Source organism: Vulpes vulpes, chromosome 11 (genome assembly GCF_048418805.1).
Source record: "Vulpes vulpes isolate BD-2025 chromosome 11, VulVul3, whole genome shotgun sequence".
NCBI classification, from domain to species: Eukaryota; Metazoa; Chordata; class Mammalia; order Carnivora; family Canidae; genus Vulpes; species Vulpes vulpes.
In genome coordinates, this window is record NC_132790.1 from 87775244 (window position 1) to 87791128 (window position 15885).

General features: G+C 48.9%; 1 protein-coding gene across 13 annotated transcripts in view; it reads left to right on the forward strand.

Moving 5' to 3' along the window:
* Positions 1 to 15885, forward strand: part of PXYLP1 (2-phosphoxylose phosphatase 1) — a 73780-nt gene that overhangs the window by 43708 nt on the left and 14187 nt on the right. For all 13 annotated transcript variants that reach the window (XM_026018592.2, XM_072726994.1, XM_072726989.1 and 10 more), the window contains 2 exons: positions 11485 to 11643; positions 12626 to 12752. In XM_026018592.2, coding sequence (XP_025874377.1) covers positions 11485 to 11643; positions 12626 to 12752 — 286 coding nt within the window. The remainder of the gene's footprint in view (positions 1 to 11484; positions 11644 to 12625; positions 12753 to 15885) is intronic.

Below are 15885 nucleotides of genomic sequence, written 5' to 3' on the forward strand. Positions count from 1 at the left end.
GAGCTAATTGGGTGGTAGAGTGGGCCAGGGTGATGAGAGAAGGGGAAGACCACCATGACACACACAGGAGTCTGGCTTGGGTAGTCCAGTAGATGCCTCGGTCACTCGTGTGTTTGTGTTGTTTTTCATATAAACGTCTCAGCGCCGCCTGAGTTAAATAGGGCTGGGGGGTAACCATGTGGGACCCATGGCTCCCCAGGCCTGCATCAGGCCCAGACAAGTGGACAGGCTGGGTGTGGAGCAGGACAAGGAGTTGGAGGTGTCGGTGAGGTCCTGAGGGCCAACTGGGTACCGTGTCTTGCCGGAAGGTGGTTTTGGGATCTGAGCCTAAGAGAGACCCTGTCCAGAGGCAGTGCCGGGGGACTTTGTATTCACTGTTCCTGAAGCCATGACCTGGAGAGACCAAGTCTCCCAGGAGCATGTGGAAGCCACTCTAGACCGACAGTTTTGTTTGGCCCAATGTGTGTTTTCACATTTCTTTACCAATGTTTTAGAACTTGGGCAGTTTCACATAAACTTCCAGCTCCTCTTTAAAAAACAAACAAAGAGACTATCTAGCAAGCCGAGACCCATAGTCCCTTGCAGGGACAGTGTTGGAGCTAGCACCTGGGTCCTGGCCACCCCCTTTGTGGGCAGTGCAAGCTCTTCCTTTCTCCTTGGTCTCCACTTGCTGAACCCTGTCACCTTGAGAGTTTGAGCTCTGTGGTAGAGGTGGAAGGAAGAGAGGACAGGGCAGAGATGAGATCTGGGCCGACAGAGGAAGGGAGGCCGTGAAGGAGACAGTATGGCAGCAGAGAGGTGGGGCCCCAAAGCCAAGGAAAGCAAGTAGGAAGCTGAGGAATTTCAGATTAATCAGCTGTGTGTGTGTGTGTGTGTGTGTGTGTTCAGTCGGCACCCCAGCCGAACCAGCCTGTGTGAGTTGTGTGTATCTGATGTATACGAGTGGTGGTGTGCAATATGTGTGAAGGGTGGTGTTATGTGTGGTGTGAGTGGTGTGTGTGTTGAATAGGTAACCCATCTGAACCAGCTTAGTGTGTGAGTGGTATGTATACATGTGTATGATATGAGTAGTGGTATGTATGTGATGGGTGCGTGTGTTCGGTAGGCACCCCAGCTGAACCAGCTTTGCATGTGAGTTTTGTACGTATGTGGTGTGTGAGTAGTGTTTGTGTGTGTGTGGTGTCTGTGAGTGGCAGTGGCAGTGTGTGCATGTGGTACATGCATGTGGTGTCTGTGAGTGGTAGCATGTGTATGTGGTGTGTATGTAGTGTGTGCAAGTGCTGCATGTGAGCCCTGTGTGTATGTGGTATGTGAACGATGCACATGAGTGATGTGTATGTGGTGCGTATCAGTGGCATGCGTGAGTGGTGTGTATGTGGCATGTGTGGTACGTGCATGGGAGTGGCGTGTGGTGTGTGTATGTCTTCAGTAGTCTCCCTGGTACCTCTCTTCCCGCAGAGCCATCATTTTCCCACAGTCTCCAGCCCCCACTCCCCTCCCCTTTTATATGCTGCTTTGGATTTGTTGTCCTCTGGGAAAGAGAATAACCAAGTTGCTAGAACAGCGTGTAAATTAAAAGAAAATTGCCTCTGAGAAGGAGAGTGAGGAGCTCCTGAAAGGTGCCTGGGGGTTGTAGCATTCGCCTTGGTTGTTCAGCCCCTGGCTTCAGCCTGCTTTCGTGGTCGGCTGTTGGCATTCACAGCTCCCACTCTTCACAGGCACCCTGCACCCTGGTAGAGATAGATGGTGGCAGGGATTTTGCTGAGGCACAGACTTGGATAATAATAGCTGGGAGCGAGCCGGCCACGAGGCTTTGTCACGCTCTGCTCTTCATCCCATGTGTATGGTATGGAGAAAATCATGTGCCCCAATTGTGTGTGTGAATTGGGGATTCATGAAGATTTTAACATTTTCATGGAAAAGGTTTGGGGATGCAACCCTTAGAATGCCAAGGGTCTTAGGTAGTATGTACTCTATTTTATTTATTTATTTTTAAAGATCTGTTTATTTTAGAGAGAGAGAGACCACACTTGGGGGAAGGCAGAGAGAGAGAGAGAATCACAAGCAGACTCCCCTCTGAGCCCAACACCATGGTGGGGGGGCTCCATCTCAGGACCCTGAGATCACAACCTGAGCTGAAACCAAGAGTAGGATGCCCAACCGACTGAACCCCCCAGGTGCCCCCATGTACTCAATTTTAAAAGTCACAATAAGTTTCCTCCTGGGATTTTATTTTGGTGAATTGGAGTCCGAAAGAATGAGGAATTAAACATGAAGGCTTGTGTTTTTAACCTAGGAAGTTCTATGTATAATAGCCTAATCTCATTATTATCACTATGAAGTTTTACGTTTTTTGTTTTTTTTTTTAATTTCAGTCCTTTTCTTGGAGATTTATTTTCTGTTTGATCTCTGAGAGTTTTAATTTTGCTTTCTCTCTGAATGCTTCGTGCCCAGCTACCACACAGAGTTAAATGTCTGTGGTTGAAAAAATTCTGTAGGTGTCAAAATTAAGTGTGACTAATCAGCTTTCATCATGTGTCTTCAGTTTTTGTAGTTACATGGGGGAGGGGAGAGAGTATCACATAGCAGGCCCTTCCATGAGCTAAAAATGGATGCATTTATGTGTGGGGGTCATTTCCAGGATTCTTCTGGGGGTGTGGTGGCACATTGTTTCTCTCCTATCTCTCTCTTTCCCCTTCCTCTCTCTCTCTCTCCCCACCCTCCTCTCCGCAGTTTCTGATCTTAGAGAATTTCTCCTAAAGGTAATTAGATGAGAAGATAGAAATATGTGTTCAAAGATGTTTATTGCAGCATAGCTCACACTAGGCAAATGGGGCGGGGTGGGGGGAGAGGCCGCCAAAGTGTCCAACATTAAATACTCCTGTAGCCATTATGCCGTGATTACACAGACCTGTCTGTATTCTCATACAAGGTTGTCCATAATATGGTAACTACATGTGGTATCTTATATGGGAGTGTGTGTGTGTGTGTGTGTGTGTGAACTCAACTGGATTGGCAAGAAGGGAGTCTCCTGTTTTAGAGAAGAGAAGACTATCAGGGCTAGCTAGTAAAACAAGAAAATATTAGTAGAAGTAGCCAGTGAACTCAGAGTATCTGCATATGCCAAGCCTATGTGAGGACAGGGACAAAATAGGAGAGAAGGCTGCAGATGTTTACGTTGGAGTAGCTGCAGAATGGAGGGGAGCCAAGAACATGGTGGGAGTTGGCCCAGGTGGAGTTTGCTCCAAGGTGATGACATTAAAAGAACACAACAACAACAACAAAAATGAGAAAGTCCACCTTGACTTGAGGTCAGTGGTAACCAGAGGTGGAACCCCATGGTCTTGATGGCAGCTCTGCCCTGGAGGAAGGGTGGCCTGGCTGTTCTGAAACTTATCAGGAATGAGGTCTTGAGGGGAGAATCTGAATCTGAATCTGAATCTGGAGTGAAGTCAGGCTACACCCAGGGAGAGCTCTGCGACTGTCTCACTATTGGCACCCAGTGCCTCACCGGCCCAGCAGAGCCAGGCTGCCCGTGGGTGGGAGGGACAGGGAGTCGGCCATGATGCATGGTCCTTCTCTCACGTCTCTGGCTCGGGCTGCGGTATCACGCTGAGCCTCTCCCCATCTGCCTCCCTTTCTTTCCTGTGTCATCTGAGAGGCTAGACCCTAGACTGCCCAGGCGTCTGCCTCTTGGGGAACCTGGAACCCAGCCTGGCCCCAGGTATCCACCAGAGGGTGGGCTGGCCGGTCAGTCCAGGTGCCTAAGGGGTCCAGGCCCCAACCTCAGCATTGTCTCTCAGTCGGGGGCTTCCCCAAAGTGCTCCCTCACTCCTGACCATCTCTTCCTTGTGACCCTTTCCACAGAAGGCAGATGACCAGCCACCTTCCTGGGCAGTTGGTTTGGTGGCCTTCGTGAGCTTTAGTGCCCTCAAAAGGTAGACCTTTGAGAAACAGAAAACGTACTTGTTCCTCTTGAGGGTAGAGGAAACAATCCTCAGAGCGTGGACAGAAGGACAGATTTCACCTCTGGCAGGACATCCAGCCACACATAGGCAGTAAAATGTAGACTGGGGTTGTTCTGGGTGATAAGATTATGGATGATTTTCACTTCTTTTTATACCTTACTGTTGAAAGGCTATTTTAGGATGAACACATGTTTATGTGAGTTGTAAAGCTCCCTCTCCATTTTGAATAAAGAAAAATCTCCTCTATCAAGGGTGTCGAAATCAGAAACCTATTTCCAGGCATACTGGGTTGTTAGCCTGAGTCCAACAGATATCAGCATCGTCTTGTGGTTTCAGGGGTCCTGTGAACCCTCAGAATTCAAGCGCAGAAGCTTGTGTGTGCAGTCCTTTTTCAGGGTTGAGAAGCAGTAACTTTGATCATATTCTCAAAGTTGAGATGGGGGAGCCAGGCTATGAGATGGTTAAGGGTAGCTGAGGTTTTGTCACAGTTCTTTCTGGGGGCTTGTCCTTGGATGGCTCTCTGATTTCTAGTTTCTGTCATCTCATCCAAAAGGATCCTGTTTGAGCCAGGCCAGTTATCAGCTGCCCCAGGGGACATTGAGATTTCCTGTCCTGCCTGGGAGGCCACAGCTGGGCTCCAGCTCAGGCCACCGTGGGAACCCTGTCTTTGTGCTCTGGCAGTCCGTGGACTTAGGACTCTGTGGCTGACGTCAGAGGGAGGGACAGACAAGTAGGAGATAAGAGCTTGAGAACAGCTTAGAGCAAAACCTCCAGCCTGATGGGATGTGTTGAGTCCTAACCTCGTGAGCCAGACCTCCTGTGGTTTACTGGCTCCCTAAATGGGACCAGGCTTATCACTGGCACCAAAAGCACTTATTAGGTTCTTAACAGTAGTTCACCATGATGTAACAAGCATGAGGAATGAAGAATAGTTAAGAACGAAGAGAACAGGAAAGGTTGGTTTGTATTGTGGCGCCAAGTGGATAGGTCAAAAAGGATAGATTCAGCTGTTTGATCCATCTTGTCCACATAAAACCAAGTCTCTCAAAGTTTGCAAATGTGGGCTTGATTTTCGCCTTGCACCCTCAAGCATGATTTCTGCTGCCTTTTATTAAAAGCAAATGGTCAGGGGGGCTCAGGTTATGATCCTGGGGCCCCAGGATTGAGTCCCCACATCTGGGAACCTGCTTCCCTCTCCCCCTCCGCCTGTCCGTGTGCCCTCTCTCGCTCTCACTCACTCTTTCTCTCTCAAATAAATAAAATCTTTTAAAAATAATAAAATAAATGGTCCAAGGCAAATAACAGAATTGGTCTCCAGTTGTGATTCTGGTTTATATTTGAGAATGACACACAGACATTTTTATTTTCAGTGCAGGGTAGAGGCACAATGGATCTTTAAGACAGCTTGATGGATTGAGCAGCACTGAGGGAATTGTGGGAATTGCCTATAGAGCAAATCATTATTCTTTGGCAGGCCTGTGAAGGAAACAGAATTCAGGAACCTTTGGATTACTGGGGGATAGTAGAATCAGGGGTAGTTTAGCTTATAAGAAGGTAATGCTTAGTAGTTGAGCGTCTGCCTTTGGCTCAGGTCCTGATCCCAGGGTCCTGGGATCAATTCCCACATTGGGCTCTCCATTGGGAGCCTGCTTCTCCCTCTGCCTGTGTCTCTGTCTCTCTCATGAATACATAAGTAAAATCTTTATTAAAAAAGAAGAAGAAGGTAACATCTTGGGGGCATCTGGCTGGTTCAGTCAGTAGGGTGTGTGACTCTTGATCTCAGGTTCATTAGTTCAAGCCCCACATTGGGTGTAGATCTTACTTAAAAAAATAAAAAGGAAGATGCTATCTTGGATAAGCTGCATGTATTTAAAGGAGTCAGAAAAGCTGCTAAAATTGGGTGGTCGAGAGGCAAAGGGAGACTGGTTCATTATGCTTCTGTGAAAGGTGTGGACACAGAGGGTCAGCATCCCTTCCAGATCCCGAGTTGAAGGCAGCACCTTTTAAGAGCCTGGAAGTGGCCAGAATAATCACATCAAGGGGACAGATGTGCAAATAGCACTTCTTTATCCCTTACCATGCTGCAGGCACTATACAGTGTTCCACAAGTGACACCTCAAGTCATCCATGCCACCACTCTGGTAGAGATGCCGTAATCTTCATTTTACAGGTAAAGGGAATAAAGCCTAGTGAGGCAGGAATATTTGCCCAACGTCATGCACCTAGGAAGTAACAAAGTCAGGACTTGAACCCAGGCTTGTGACTCAGCCCCCAGCCCCATACCACCTGCCTGCATTCAGAACCATGGGTAGCCTGGTAACAGAGGTGACTGAGGACAGGCTTTAGTGGTCCTGGAAATGAGAAGTTCCAAGGAAGAGGTGACTACAGTCTGCTAGGGAGATGACCAGCCTAGACTGATGGTGAGGCAGGCCCTGGAGCTAGGAAGGTAAAAAACAGATGGTGGAGCCATGCCTTTGACCCCATGAGGTTCTTTGCTGATGTGGTCAGTGGTGTGACTCGGGCAGCTGAGCCAGTGATGGAGAGGTGAGTCGACACTTTAGCCCCATTGTGCTTGTCTTCACCAGGACACTTGTGGATCCCTGACACCTGATTTGGATCTGCCAGGGTGTCCATGTAATAAGAGGAAGAGCTGATAACTAAACTTCAGAGGCACAGGGACAGTAAGAGATAGCCTACAGCCTTGGGTAGGGATTGCAGGAGGCCACCTGACTTCCTATAAAGTTGCTTCTACATGGGGAAGCCTTTCTTTCGTGGAAAGAGCCCTCGTTGGCACAGGTGGCTAGACTTGGGCCCCTGTCCCTAGACCAGTCAGTATGCAAGGACGGGATCCTGGAGGAGTAGCACAACAGCCCCCCACCAAGCCAGGCAGTTGGCCTGGGGGGAAGTGCCACTCTGCAGAACGAAGGGAGGGGTGGTGATCTGACCCAGGGATGGGAGTCAGATTTGAGGCACCTGTAAAGGGCTTACATACAGGAGGTTCTTACAACTAGAGCTAGGAGGAAGGCCAGGTGTGCAGGTGGATATTTGTTTTCTGTCTTGGAGTGCAGCACTTGGCTCAGAGTAAGCCTCCAGTTCAACAAGCATTTATGGGGGGCCTGCCCTGGGTTGGTCAGAGGGGGAATATAAAGATGAAAAATAGATAGCCCTGAGCCTCCAGATGTTTAGCGTGGCCAGTTGAGAAACTGTGGACACCCCTGTTTATGGCTACTGTGTTGTGAGCTAAGATGGCAGCAAGAACCAGGGGCAGGACAATAGAAGAGGGATGCTAGGGTGGGCTTCCTGGAAGGGGTGACCCCAGGATTATCATGGAGTTGGCCAGATTTAGAGAACAATGGTGAGATGAGGGTACTTAGACACAAAGGGAGGAATGTTGGGCAGTGGGGGCGGCTCCAAGCCGTTCAGGGACAATGAGGACCAAGTTGGGGGTGAGGATGTAGGAGAGTGGGTTTGGGGGAGACGTCTCACTCCCCAGCCTCTTGTATCAGAACCTCCCCCGAATGTCTGGTGTTTGGAGGACCCATCAAAGGGCCTCACATGGGCGGGCCCTGCGTTCTGGTGATTAGGAGGGTGCAAACAGCACAGGGTGATCTCAATAGCTAGTGGGTGAGGCAGACAGGCCCAGATGCCGGAGGAAGCAGCAGATAAAATCTTTCTGGACAGAAGGCCTCTAATCATCACCCAGTTTTTTCTTTTTTTTTTCATCACCCAGTTTTTATCTGAGTTTCAAACCACTGCTTCCTTGGGGCATGAATGGGTCATTTGGGCCCAACTACCATGGATTCCTTCTTACTCCATTGATCCACTTAATAAAAATACCTTAAATGAGGTAGCTTGTAAACAACAGAAATTTATTTTTTTCATTCCTGGAGATTGGGAAGTCCAAGATCAAAGCACGAGCAGATTCGGTGTCTGTGAAGACCCGTCTTTTCTCTGTAACCTCAGATGGCAGAGGGTCAGGGAGGTAGTTACTCTTTGCGGTCTCATTTATAAGGATGCTCATCCCACTTGACCTCCATCTTCCAAAGACCTCACCTCATCTTCCAAAGGCCTCACCTCATCTTCCAAAGGCCTCACCTCACATTGGGGGTTGGAGTTTCAACATGTGAATTTTAAGGGGACACAAGTATTCAGTCTATAGCAGTTCCCAAGTGGTAGCCTCCACAGACCTTACCCAGTGTGCTTACAGATAAACTAGCCAACTGTGGGGACTATGGGATGTCTAGAGACCTATACCCTTATGTCCTTGTGTCACTCATACGATCATGTGTCCTTAGCTTCACCTGTGCCTGGCCCAGACTCAAATGAAGGGTGCCCGCAGGCATGGCCAAGGGGCCGGAATCCGGCACCATTTCATAAAAGAGCAGAGTTAAGGACTGGGGGTTGCCACGTGCCAGAATTGCTGGGTCATTAAGATGCTGCCTTCAGACATATACTTTTCTCCTTCCCTTGCTCTGGCATGAATCCCCCAGTGGTAAATTACCTCTGTAGACACCTGAGCTTATGGTGTTAGCAATTCTGGCTCCTTCCAGCTGCTGGGAAGAAAGTGGCTGTAGGACCGATCAAAGGACTAATTTTGAATTGGTGAAGTTCCGACCAATTTTATAGCTCTGTGATTGTTGTTGTAATACAAATAATAAAAGTAATGAATGAAAATATGCTAATAAAAAAGTGTATCTTTTTATCTTTTATCTTTTTTAAAGTGTACATTATAGAAAGATACATCCATGTCTGTACATAGAGAAAGTATGTAACATGCTTACTGTAAACGTGTATTGTATGTAGATCTGTAAAACAATGTAGACATTTATGGGAAAACAAATAAAAATACTACTTCATACCCCATTCCACCCATTCCCCAGAGGAAACCACTGCTGTGTTGTAGTGAATGTCCCTGTAGACATTTCTATGCATTTACATAATAAATGCCTGTATGTTAGTACGTTTATAGTTTTTTTCTTAGCCAGTAACTTGGTTTGTTCATTTCATTTATCTTTGATTCTTTTACATCTTTTTTTTTTAAGATTTTATTTATTTATTCATGAGAGACACACAGAGAGAGAGAGGCAGAGACACGAGCAGGCTCCACACAGGGAGCCCGTTGTGGGACTCGATCCTGGGACTCCAGGATCACACCCTGGGCTGAAGGCAGACGCCCCACTACTGAGCCACTCAGGGATCCCTCTTTCACATCCTTTTTAACTTTGGCAGAATATTCCCCAATATGGATGTAACATTCTGTTCGTTAATGATGGATACTTAGTCCATTTTCCTTTTCTGTTATTACAAATAACGCTGTGGCCAGTCTCCTTGGCCATACATCTTTGTGATTGGGATTGATTTAAATTCCAAGAGGTAGGATAACAGGATTGGGGATAAAGCACATATAACATTTTGGTGGATACTGCCAAATACTGCCAAAAGGTTCCTGTTTCCACTCTCACCTCCAGTGTGTGGAAGTGAGTTTTTACAGCCTTGCCAGTACTGCTACTGCTATTATTATTATTAAAACATGAGATTCTAGTCTGATGGGGAGGGATCAGATGCTATTGTTTTATTTTGTATTTAAGTATGAATAACGTTGAACATCTTTTCATACATTCATTGCCATTGGTGTTTGTTTTTCTGTAATTAATCTGCTCATATACCCCCTACTGATTTTTTAGTTGTAGAAGCTCATATGCATTTTGGCTTTAATAATTTGTTACTTATGTTGCAAATATTTTCCTTTCAGTGGATTGTCTTTTAACTTTATTTATAACATCTGTTTGCCAAAGGAAAACCTTAAGTATTTATTTAGAGGAACCTATAAAAGAAATAAGGGAGGGCAGCCCCGGTGGCGCAGCGGTTTAGCGCCGCCTGCAGCCCAGGGCGTGATCCTGGAGACCCTGGATGGAGTCGCACGTCAAGCTCTCTGCATGGAGCCTGCTTCTCCCTCTGCCTGTGTCTCTGTTTCTCTCTCTCTCTCTCTCTCTCTCTCTCTCTCTCTCTCTCCATCTCTATGAATAAATAAATAAAATCTTTTTTAAAAATAAATAAAAAATAAAAGAAATAAGGGAATTTAAATGGATTTAGACTGGTGGTTGGGCCCTATTTTAGCTATTGTTCAAATGTATGTATGTGTATTCTGCTGATTGATAAACCTTTTAGAAATTAAATGATGCATGGGCACAGCTATTTCTGTGTGTTTCCTCAGTTGGTGGATGCTAAAAATAAAACTATCATTTTGTAGAGAGTTCCAGAAAATCTGTTGTGCTGCAAAGAGGTGCCCCATATATAGACCATTGACCCAGAAGATGGACTTACATCTGCTTCTAAGTAATTGATAAAAGTCTGTTCATCAGGATTCATTTGGTTGAAAGTAACTGAAACCCAACTCAAACTAGCTTAAACAAGAAGGGTTATATATGATGTATGTAATTGGGACTTTTAAGAGAGGTTCTGGCTTCAGCCACATCTGAACCCAGGGTCTCCAAGAATGGATGTCCTCAGGTCTCTCTCTCTCTCTCTCTCTCTGATTAGGTCTCTGCATTTGTTTTTCTGCCTTGTTTCTACTCGGCATCATTTTCTTCCTCTGCAGGCAGAGGCTGTCTGAGGAGGAACATGTAGCTGGGGCAGCCCCAGGTTTCCGTTCTTAGAGCTCAGCATACAAAAGAGAGCCTTTTCTAGTGCGTGCACAGCGCCTCTCAAGGAGAAGGAGACTAGTTGCCCCATAACTATCCGCATTGACTCAGTCAGAGGTCCATCTCCAGCCAGGGGCAGGGACCCTGTGATTGACGGTTCAATCAGAACCACATGAGGAGGGGAAAGAGCAGTTCACCAACAGAAAGAAGGGTGCTAGATGGACAGACAGATAGACGGCGGGGCCCACGCATGACATCCAGAAGACTGGTGGGGAGAACCAGTAGAGGCAGAGGAGTGAGCTTGAGATGGGGTTCCACCCGCCACATCTGCCTTGGGTGACTGCCTCAATCTCCTCCCTTGACACTAGGCTCTCTTCTTTGTAAAGTGGTCTTGTGAGGATTAATGAGTGATGCCTGTGTTTGGACTCTTGGGGACCCCAGGGTGCAAAGCAGATGATATCAAATGACATCTGTTAGCACATCTAGCACTTCAGAGGCACCCAAGAGGTGCTGGCTTTCCTGTCTAGTATTTACTAGAATTCAGAGGGTGCTAGGAATGAGGTAACCAGGTTGCATGAAGTTCTTCCTCTACCACCGAGCGAGGCAGGCCCCTTTCTCTGGGGTGGCCCACCTGCTGTGGCACAGCTAATTATCAGTCAGGAGAAGGTAATGGCGTTGAGAAAGAGGCAGGGCCCAGTGGGGGCTTAGGAAACAGTTCTTGATAAGAAGCTGACCGCTTGCTGGACTGAAGTCCACACTAATGCTAAGGGAGAGAAGGGTTACTCAGTGCAAATCCAGCCACCCTCTGGGCCCCTCCTGCTGGCCTGGGGTCCCCCACGCTGCACCTGTCATGATCTGCCTTGCTTTCCTTGCAGTCCACCTGACCCCAGTGTCCACAGCTAAGAATGGAGTGAGTAGCAAGAGTCGAAAGAGAATCATGCCTGACCCAGTGACCGAGCCCCCCGTGATGGACCCCATTTACGAAGCTCTTTTGTACTGCAACATTCCCAGTGTGGCTGAGCGCAGCATGGAAGGTAGGCCTGCCTGCCCTGCCCAACTTAGTATCAGGATGGATGCCCCTATGGGAACGAGTAGATCTTCAAGCAGCGCAGCATGGTAGGAAGGAACCTGACGGCTCAAATCCTGCAGTTGCCACTAAGCCGTGCCCTTGAATGAGTTCCCAGGTCTTAGCTTCCTCATCTGTGAAATGGGGATAATGAGCAGTCTCTGCTCACAGGGCTGCCCGAAGTCTTAAGTAAATGCTTCAAACACGTGGCTCACAAGAAGCCCTCTGCACATGTTTGCCATTATGGTTTTCAGTGGGATACCAGAGATGGAAAGGTAGGATTGACGGGCTCTAGGGCAGCATCCCCAACTACCCCGCCCCCCCGCCACCTTTCCAATAAACTCTCTTCGGGGCTTACGATGTCCACAGGATGCTGGATGCTCCGTTGGTATCCTGCAGTAAAGGTGTAGGAAGATATGATTTTTGTGTTGAGTGTTGCTTTTTTTGAACATGGATCAAAATGATACTGAATATTTTTATCAGTGTTTGCCCTGATTTGTTTCATAGAGCTTTATTTATTTTGTTGATCTTTTTAAGGAGGCTCCACACCCAATGTGGGGCTTGAACTCCCAACCCTGAGGTTAAGAGTTGTGTGCTCCACCGAGGGAGCCAGATCCCGTTTCAGCCAGATCCCGTTTCATGGAGCTTTGAAGTAGAAGTCATTGTTTCTAGCATTTCTCCAGGCCACTCGCTAGACTGTGGATTGTGAGTGAGGCCACTCTGGCCTCCAGCACCCAGCCACACCCCCAGAGCCTCCCTGTCACCTCTGGGGTGTCAGAGACCTAACCAGACATAACCAGTCCTGTCTCTCTCCTCCACCTGCCTTGTGGCCACCCCGCTGCCTGCAGCACGGCACCCTGCTGCTGGGCTCATCCCTCCCCACCTCTGTGAAGTGGAAAGGCTGCTCACCTCCCGAGTGATAACCAGGCCATGTTACTCCTCTCCCACAGGTCACGCCCCCCATCATTTTAAGCTGATCTCAGTGCATGTGTTCATTCGACACGGGGACAGATACCCACTGTATGTCATTCCCAAAACGAAGCGACCAGAAATCGACTGCACTCTGGTGGCCAACAGGTAAATTGCACTTTTTCTAAGAGTCGTTTCCAAGCGTCGGTTCTCTCTGTCCCAGTCAAAACGCTGGCTGGAGAATGACAGGCAGGGGGAGTAAGCTCAACAAGCGAGTCCTGTTTGCCAGAAGCCTGATCTTCAGCACAATCCTGCGTGTTAATTACCATTTCACAGTTGAGAAGAAGGAGGCCCAGAGAAGCGAGGACAGCCGTGTAAGGCCACACAGCAGACAAACCGAGATTTGGGTCCAGGCCAGTGTGGGGCCTGCTCTTCCTTCCTGTGTTCTGCAGTTTGAGAAGGAGCAGGGACCTAGTGCAGTGAACACTGGGCCCAATGTGCTCAGGCCCTGGCTCAGCTGTGTGGTTTGGGGCAGCAGGTGAGTCCCGTAGTCTCCAAGCCTCGCCCTCCCATCTCTGCAGTGGGGATGCGGTTGCTGACTGTGTTGGGTGACGAGTAAGTGAAATGATAGAGGAGAACATGCCCCACCAGCTATAGTGCCATGTACATGTAAGACTTACTTCAGCCTTTTAATTTTTCATGGGAATAGGGATAGCACGTTCTTGGTTGAGAGCCCTTAGGATGCAAAAGAATTCAACAGAGACTGGAAATTGTGCATATGGGTAAGGCACAGCTCTAAAATGAGAGGCCGAATTAGCCCTGAAATGACGGGCGAGGCCTCCACGACGTGTCTGGGTGCATGTAACAGCCCTCGCAGAATTGACTAAAGGAGCGAAGAGACGGAGGGAAGTGCTCACGGAGGAAGATGTCATGTGGATGGAATGCTTCCGGGTGCCAGTCTGCCTTGGGCAGGCCCGGTCTGGGGGACCAGGCCTCTTCCTTCTAGTGGATGGTGGTGTGAACCCCAGGGAGGGAGTTTCAGGGTAACTTTTTGGGTCTCCAGGCTTCTCACTGTCCAGGATTATGGGGAAGAGGAAGTGAACCATTGGATGTAAACACATCATGAAATAGTGTGTGACTATAGCCTATCATGCACTTTCTCCTTTCCTGCTGGAGGTCACGAAGCCTGCAGCCTGGGTGCTTATGTCTTTTTCTGTGTTTAGCAAGCATAGGTGAATGTCCCAGTGTCCCACAGGTTGGAAAAGCCCCTGGGTCAAGGTCTCTAGCCTTCTGTACCAACCTTCTGAAACCTTCTCCCCCTGCCGTACCCACTCTTGCTGGCTCCCCACCCCTCAGACCTTTGCCCCTGCTGTTTAGCTCTCTAAACCCACTCCTACAGCTCCTCAGAGGCTCCCCTGAAATGCTGCCCCTTCTGGGCAACCTCTCCTGATGTGTGAGGATGGGTACACTGGTTGTATTGGGCATTGTCACTGCCCCACTCAAACTGCAAAGGGCGATGTACAGGAAGGCTCTCCGAACAAAATATTGAATGACCGGACCTAAACTGGCCTTTGGATTAGGGGAAGGAGAGAGGCCTCTTGCTGGGCTGGGTATCAGCCCTTTGGTTTCTGGATCAGAGGATGGTCTAGAGTGATCTAGGATGGCAGGAGAACATGGGGTGCAAGGAGGGCAGCTCAGAGAAGTGGCTTTGCTCCACGGGCACAGTCTGTGGATATCTGCCGTCTGAACTGCTCAGGAATAGATAGGCCAGGAGGCCTCTCCGTTCGCCAGCCTCAGGGCAGCCTCAAGGACTCTGACAATACCATGCATCAGCCCTGGCAACATGTCTTCTGCTCCCCTTTCTCTAGCTGGGCTCTACATTCCCAGACATGAGAATTTTTCAGTGGTTTGGCCCAGACCAGGGGTCCATCCCCAGACCAGTCAGCTGTTACTCAGGTCCCTGAGCACCTCCAGGCTCTGGAGGTTACCCTCACTGTTTAGCTACAGAAGGTGCCCATTGGGCATGGCTGCCTGCCAACATGCAGACACCCCCCCCCCGCTTCCCCCCCACCGCCCGCGTGTGTACCTGCATGCTTTGCAGCTTATCTTCCAGCATGATTGTGCCCTTCCCACACCACTGGCTCCTTAAAGGCATTGGATCTCTCTCCTTTATCACTGGTGTCCAGCCTGAGCCTGGCATAAAACAGTTGTCACACTAGGTTGGTTGCAGAGTGAATTTAGGACCTTAGTGAGAATCACAAGTCCTATTGCTGATCAAGTGCCTCATGATAGATTTTAGCCTCTGCCATGGAACTCTCTGAAGCCTTAGAAACCCTTTTGGTAGAAGGCCAATCACTTTAGCTTTGTGGCCTCAGTACTTTGTCCTGGGCCGTGGGGACAGTGGTCCATCCCTTAGCACAACCTTGTGAATTCTAACTAAGGGGCTGCACTAATGCACTGAGCTGGTCGTACTGAGGGGTTGACAAGCGTTGGTGTTCCATTTACTACAGTGGCCTGCAGGCTTTCTGGGCCTAGGCTCTTTCCTACTTTGAGTGGTCGTGGTCAGGAGGCCAGGCCAGGTCCCAGGGCCCCTCATCCATTACAGCCATGGCAGGATCCTGCGATGGGGCTGTTTTTGGAGCTCCCAGTTGAGAGGTGCAGCTCCTGGGGACCAGCTGCTCTGCTGCCCCTGCCCCCGTTTTCCCTGGCCTTAATCTTCCGACCTACTTCTGTTTTATTGAACATTCTGTGTCTTCAGGAGCTGCTTTAAGTCCTTGGTGGAAGGAGGGAGGAGTATGCATGTTTAATTAATTGCTGACATTTAATTAATTCCATGCTTAAAAAAATGAAGTGGACCTGTCATAAATGCACACTTAGAGTGAGAGTGAGCAGGACTCCCGATGATGTGGAGCCCCCCCCCCACCCTCGGGCTTCGGAATCCCCTGGGACTGTGGGGTCTGGGACACCAGCCATGCCTGCTGCCTTCCCAGGTACTGATTCAGGTTCGGGAATCATCCATTTTTACAGCCTCGTAAGGGCGGTGGGTCCTGGAGAGTGGCCTCTCGTCTGGTCTAGTGAGAGGGCATAGCTGGGCCAGCAGGCAGGGTCGCAGTGAGCTGTGTATGGAGGAGCTGACACCCGGGCACGTTGGTGGCCCCAATGCTTCCCGTCACCGTGACCCATTCCGTGGCTCTCCCCAGTCTTTGTAGCGGAAGCTGCCTCTTCCTGAAGGCCGTGTGCCTTGTGGCAAAGGTGCTGTTTTAACTCTCATGGGACAGCATTTGGCCAGCCGTAGGGTTAT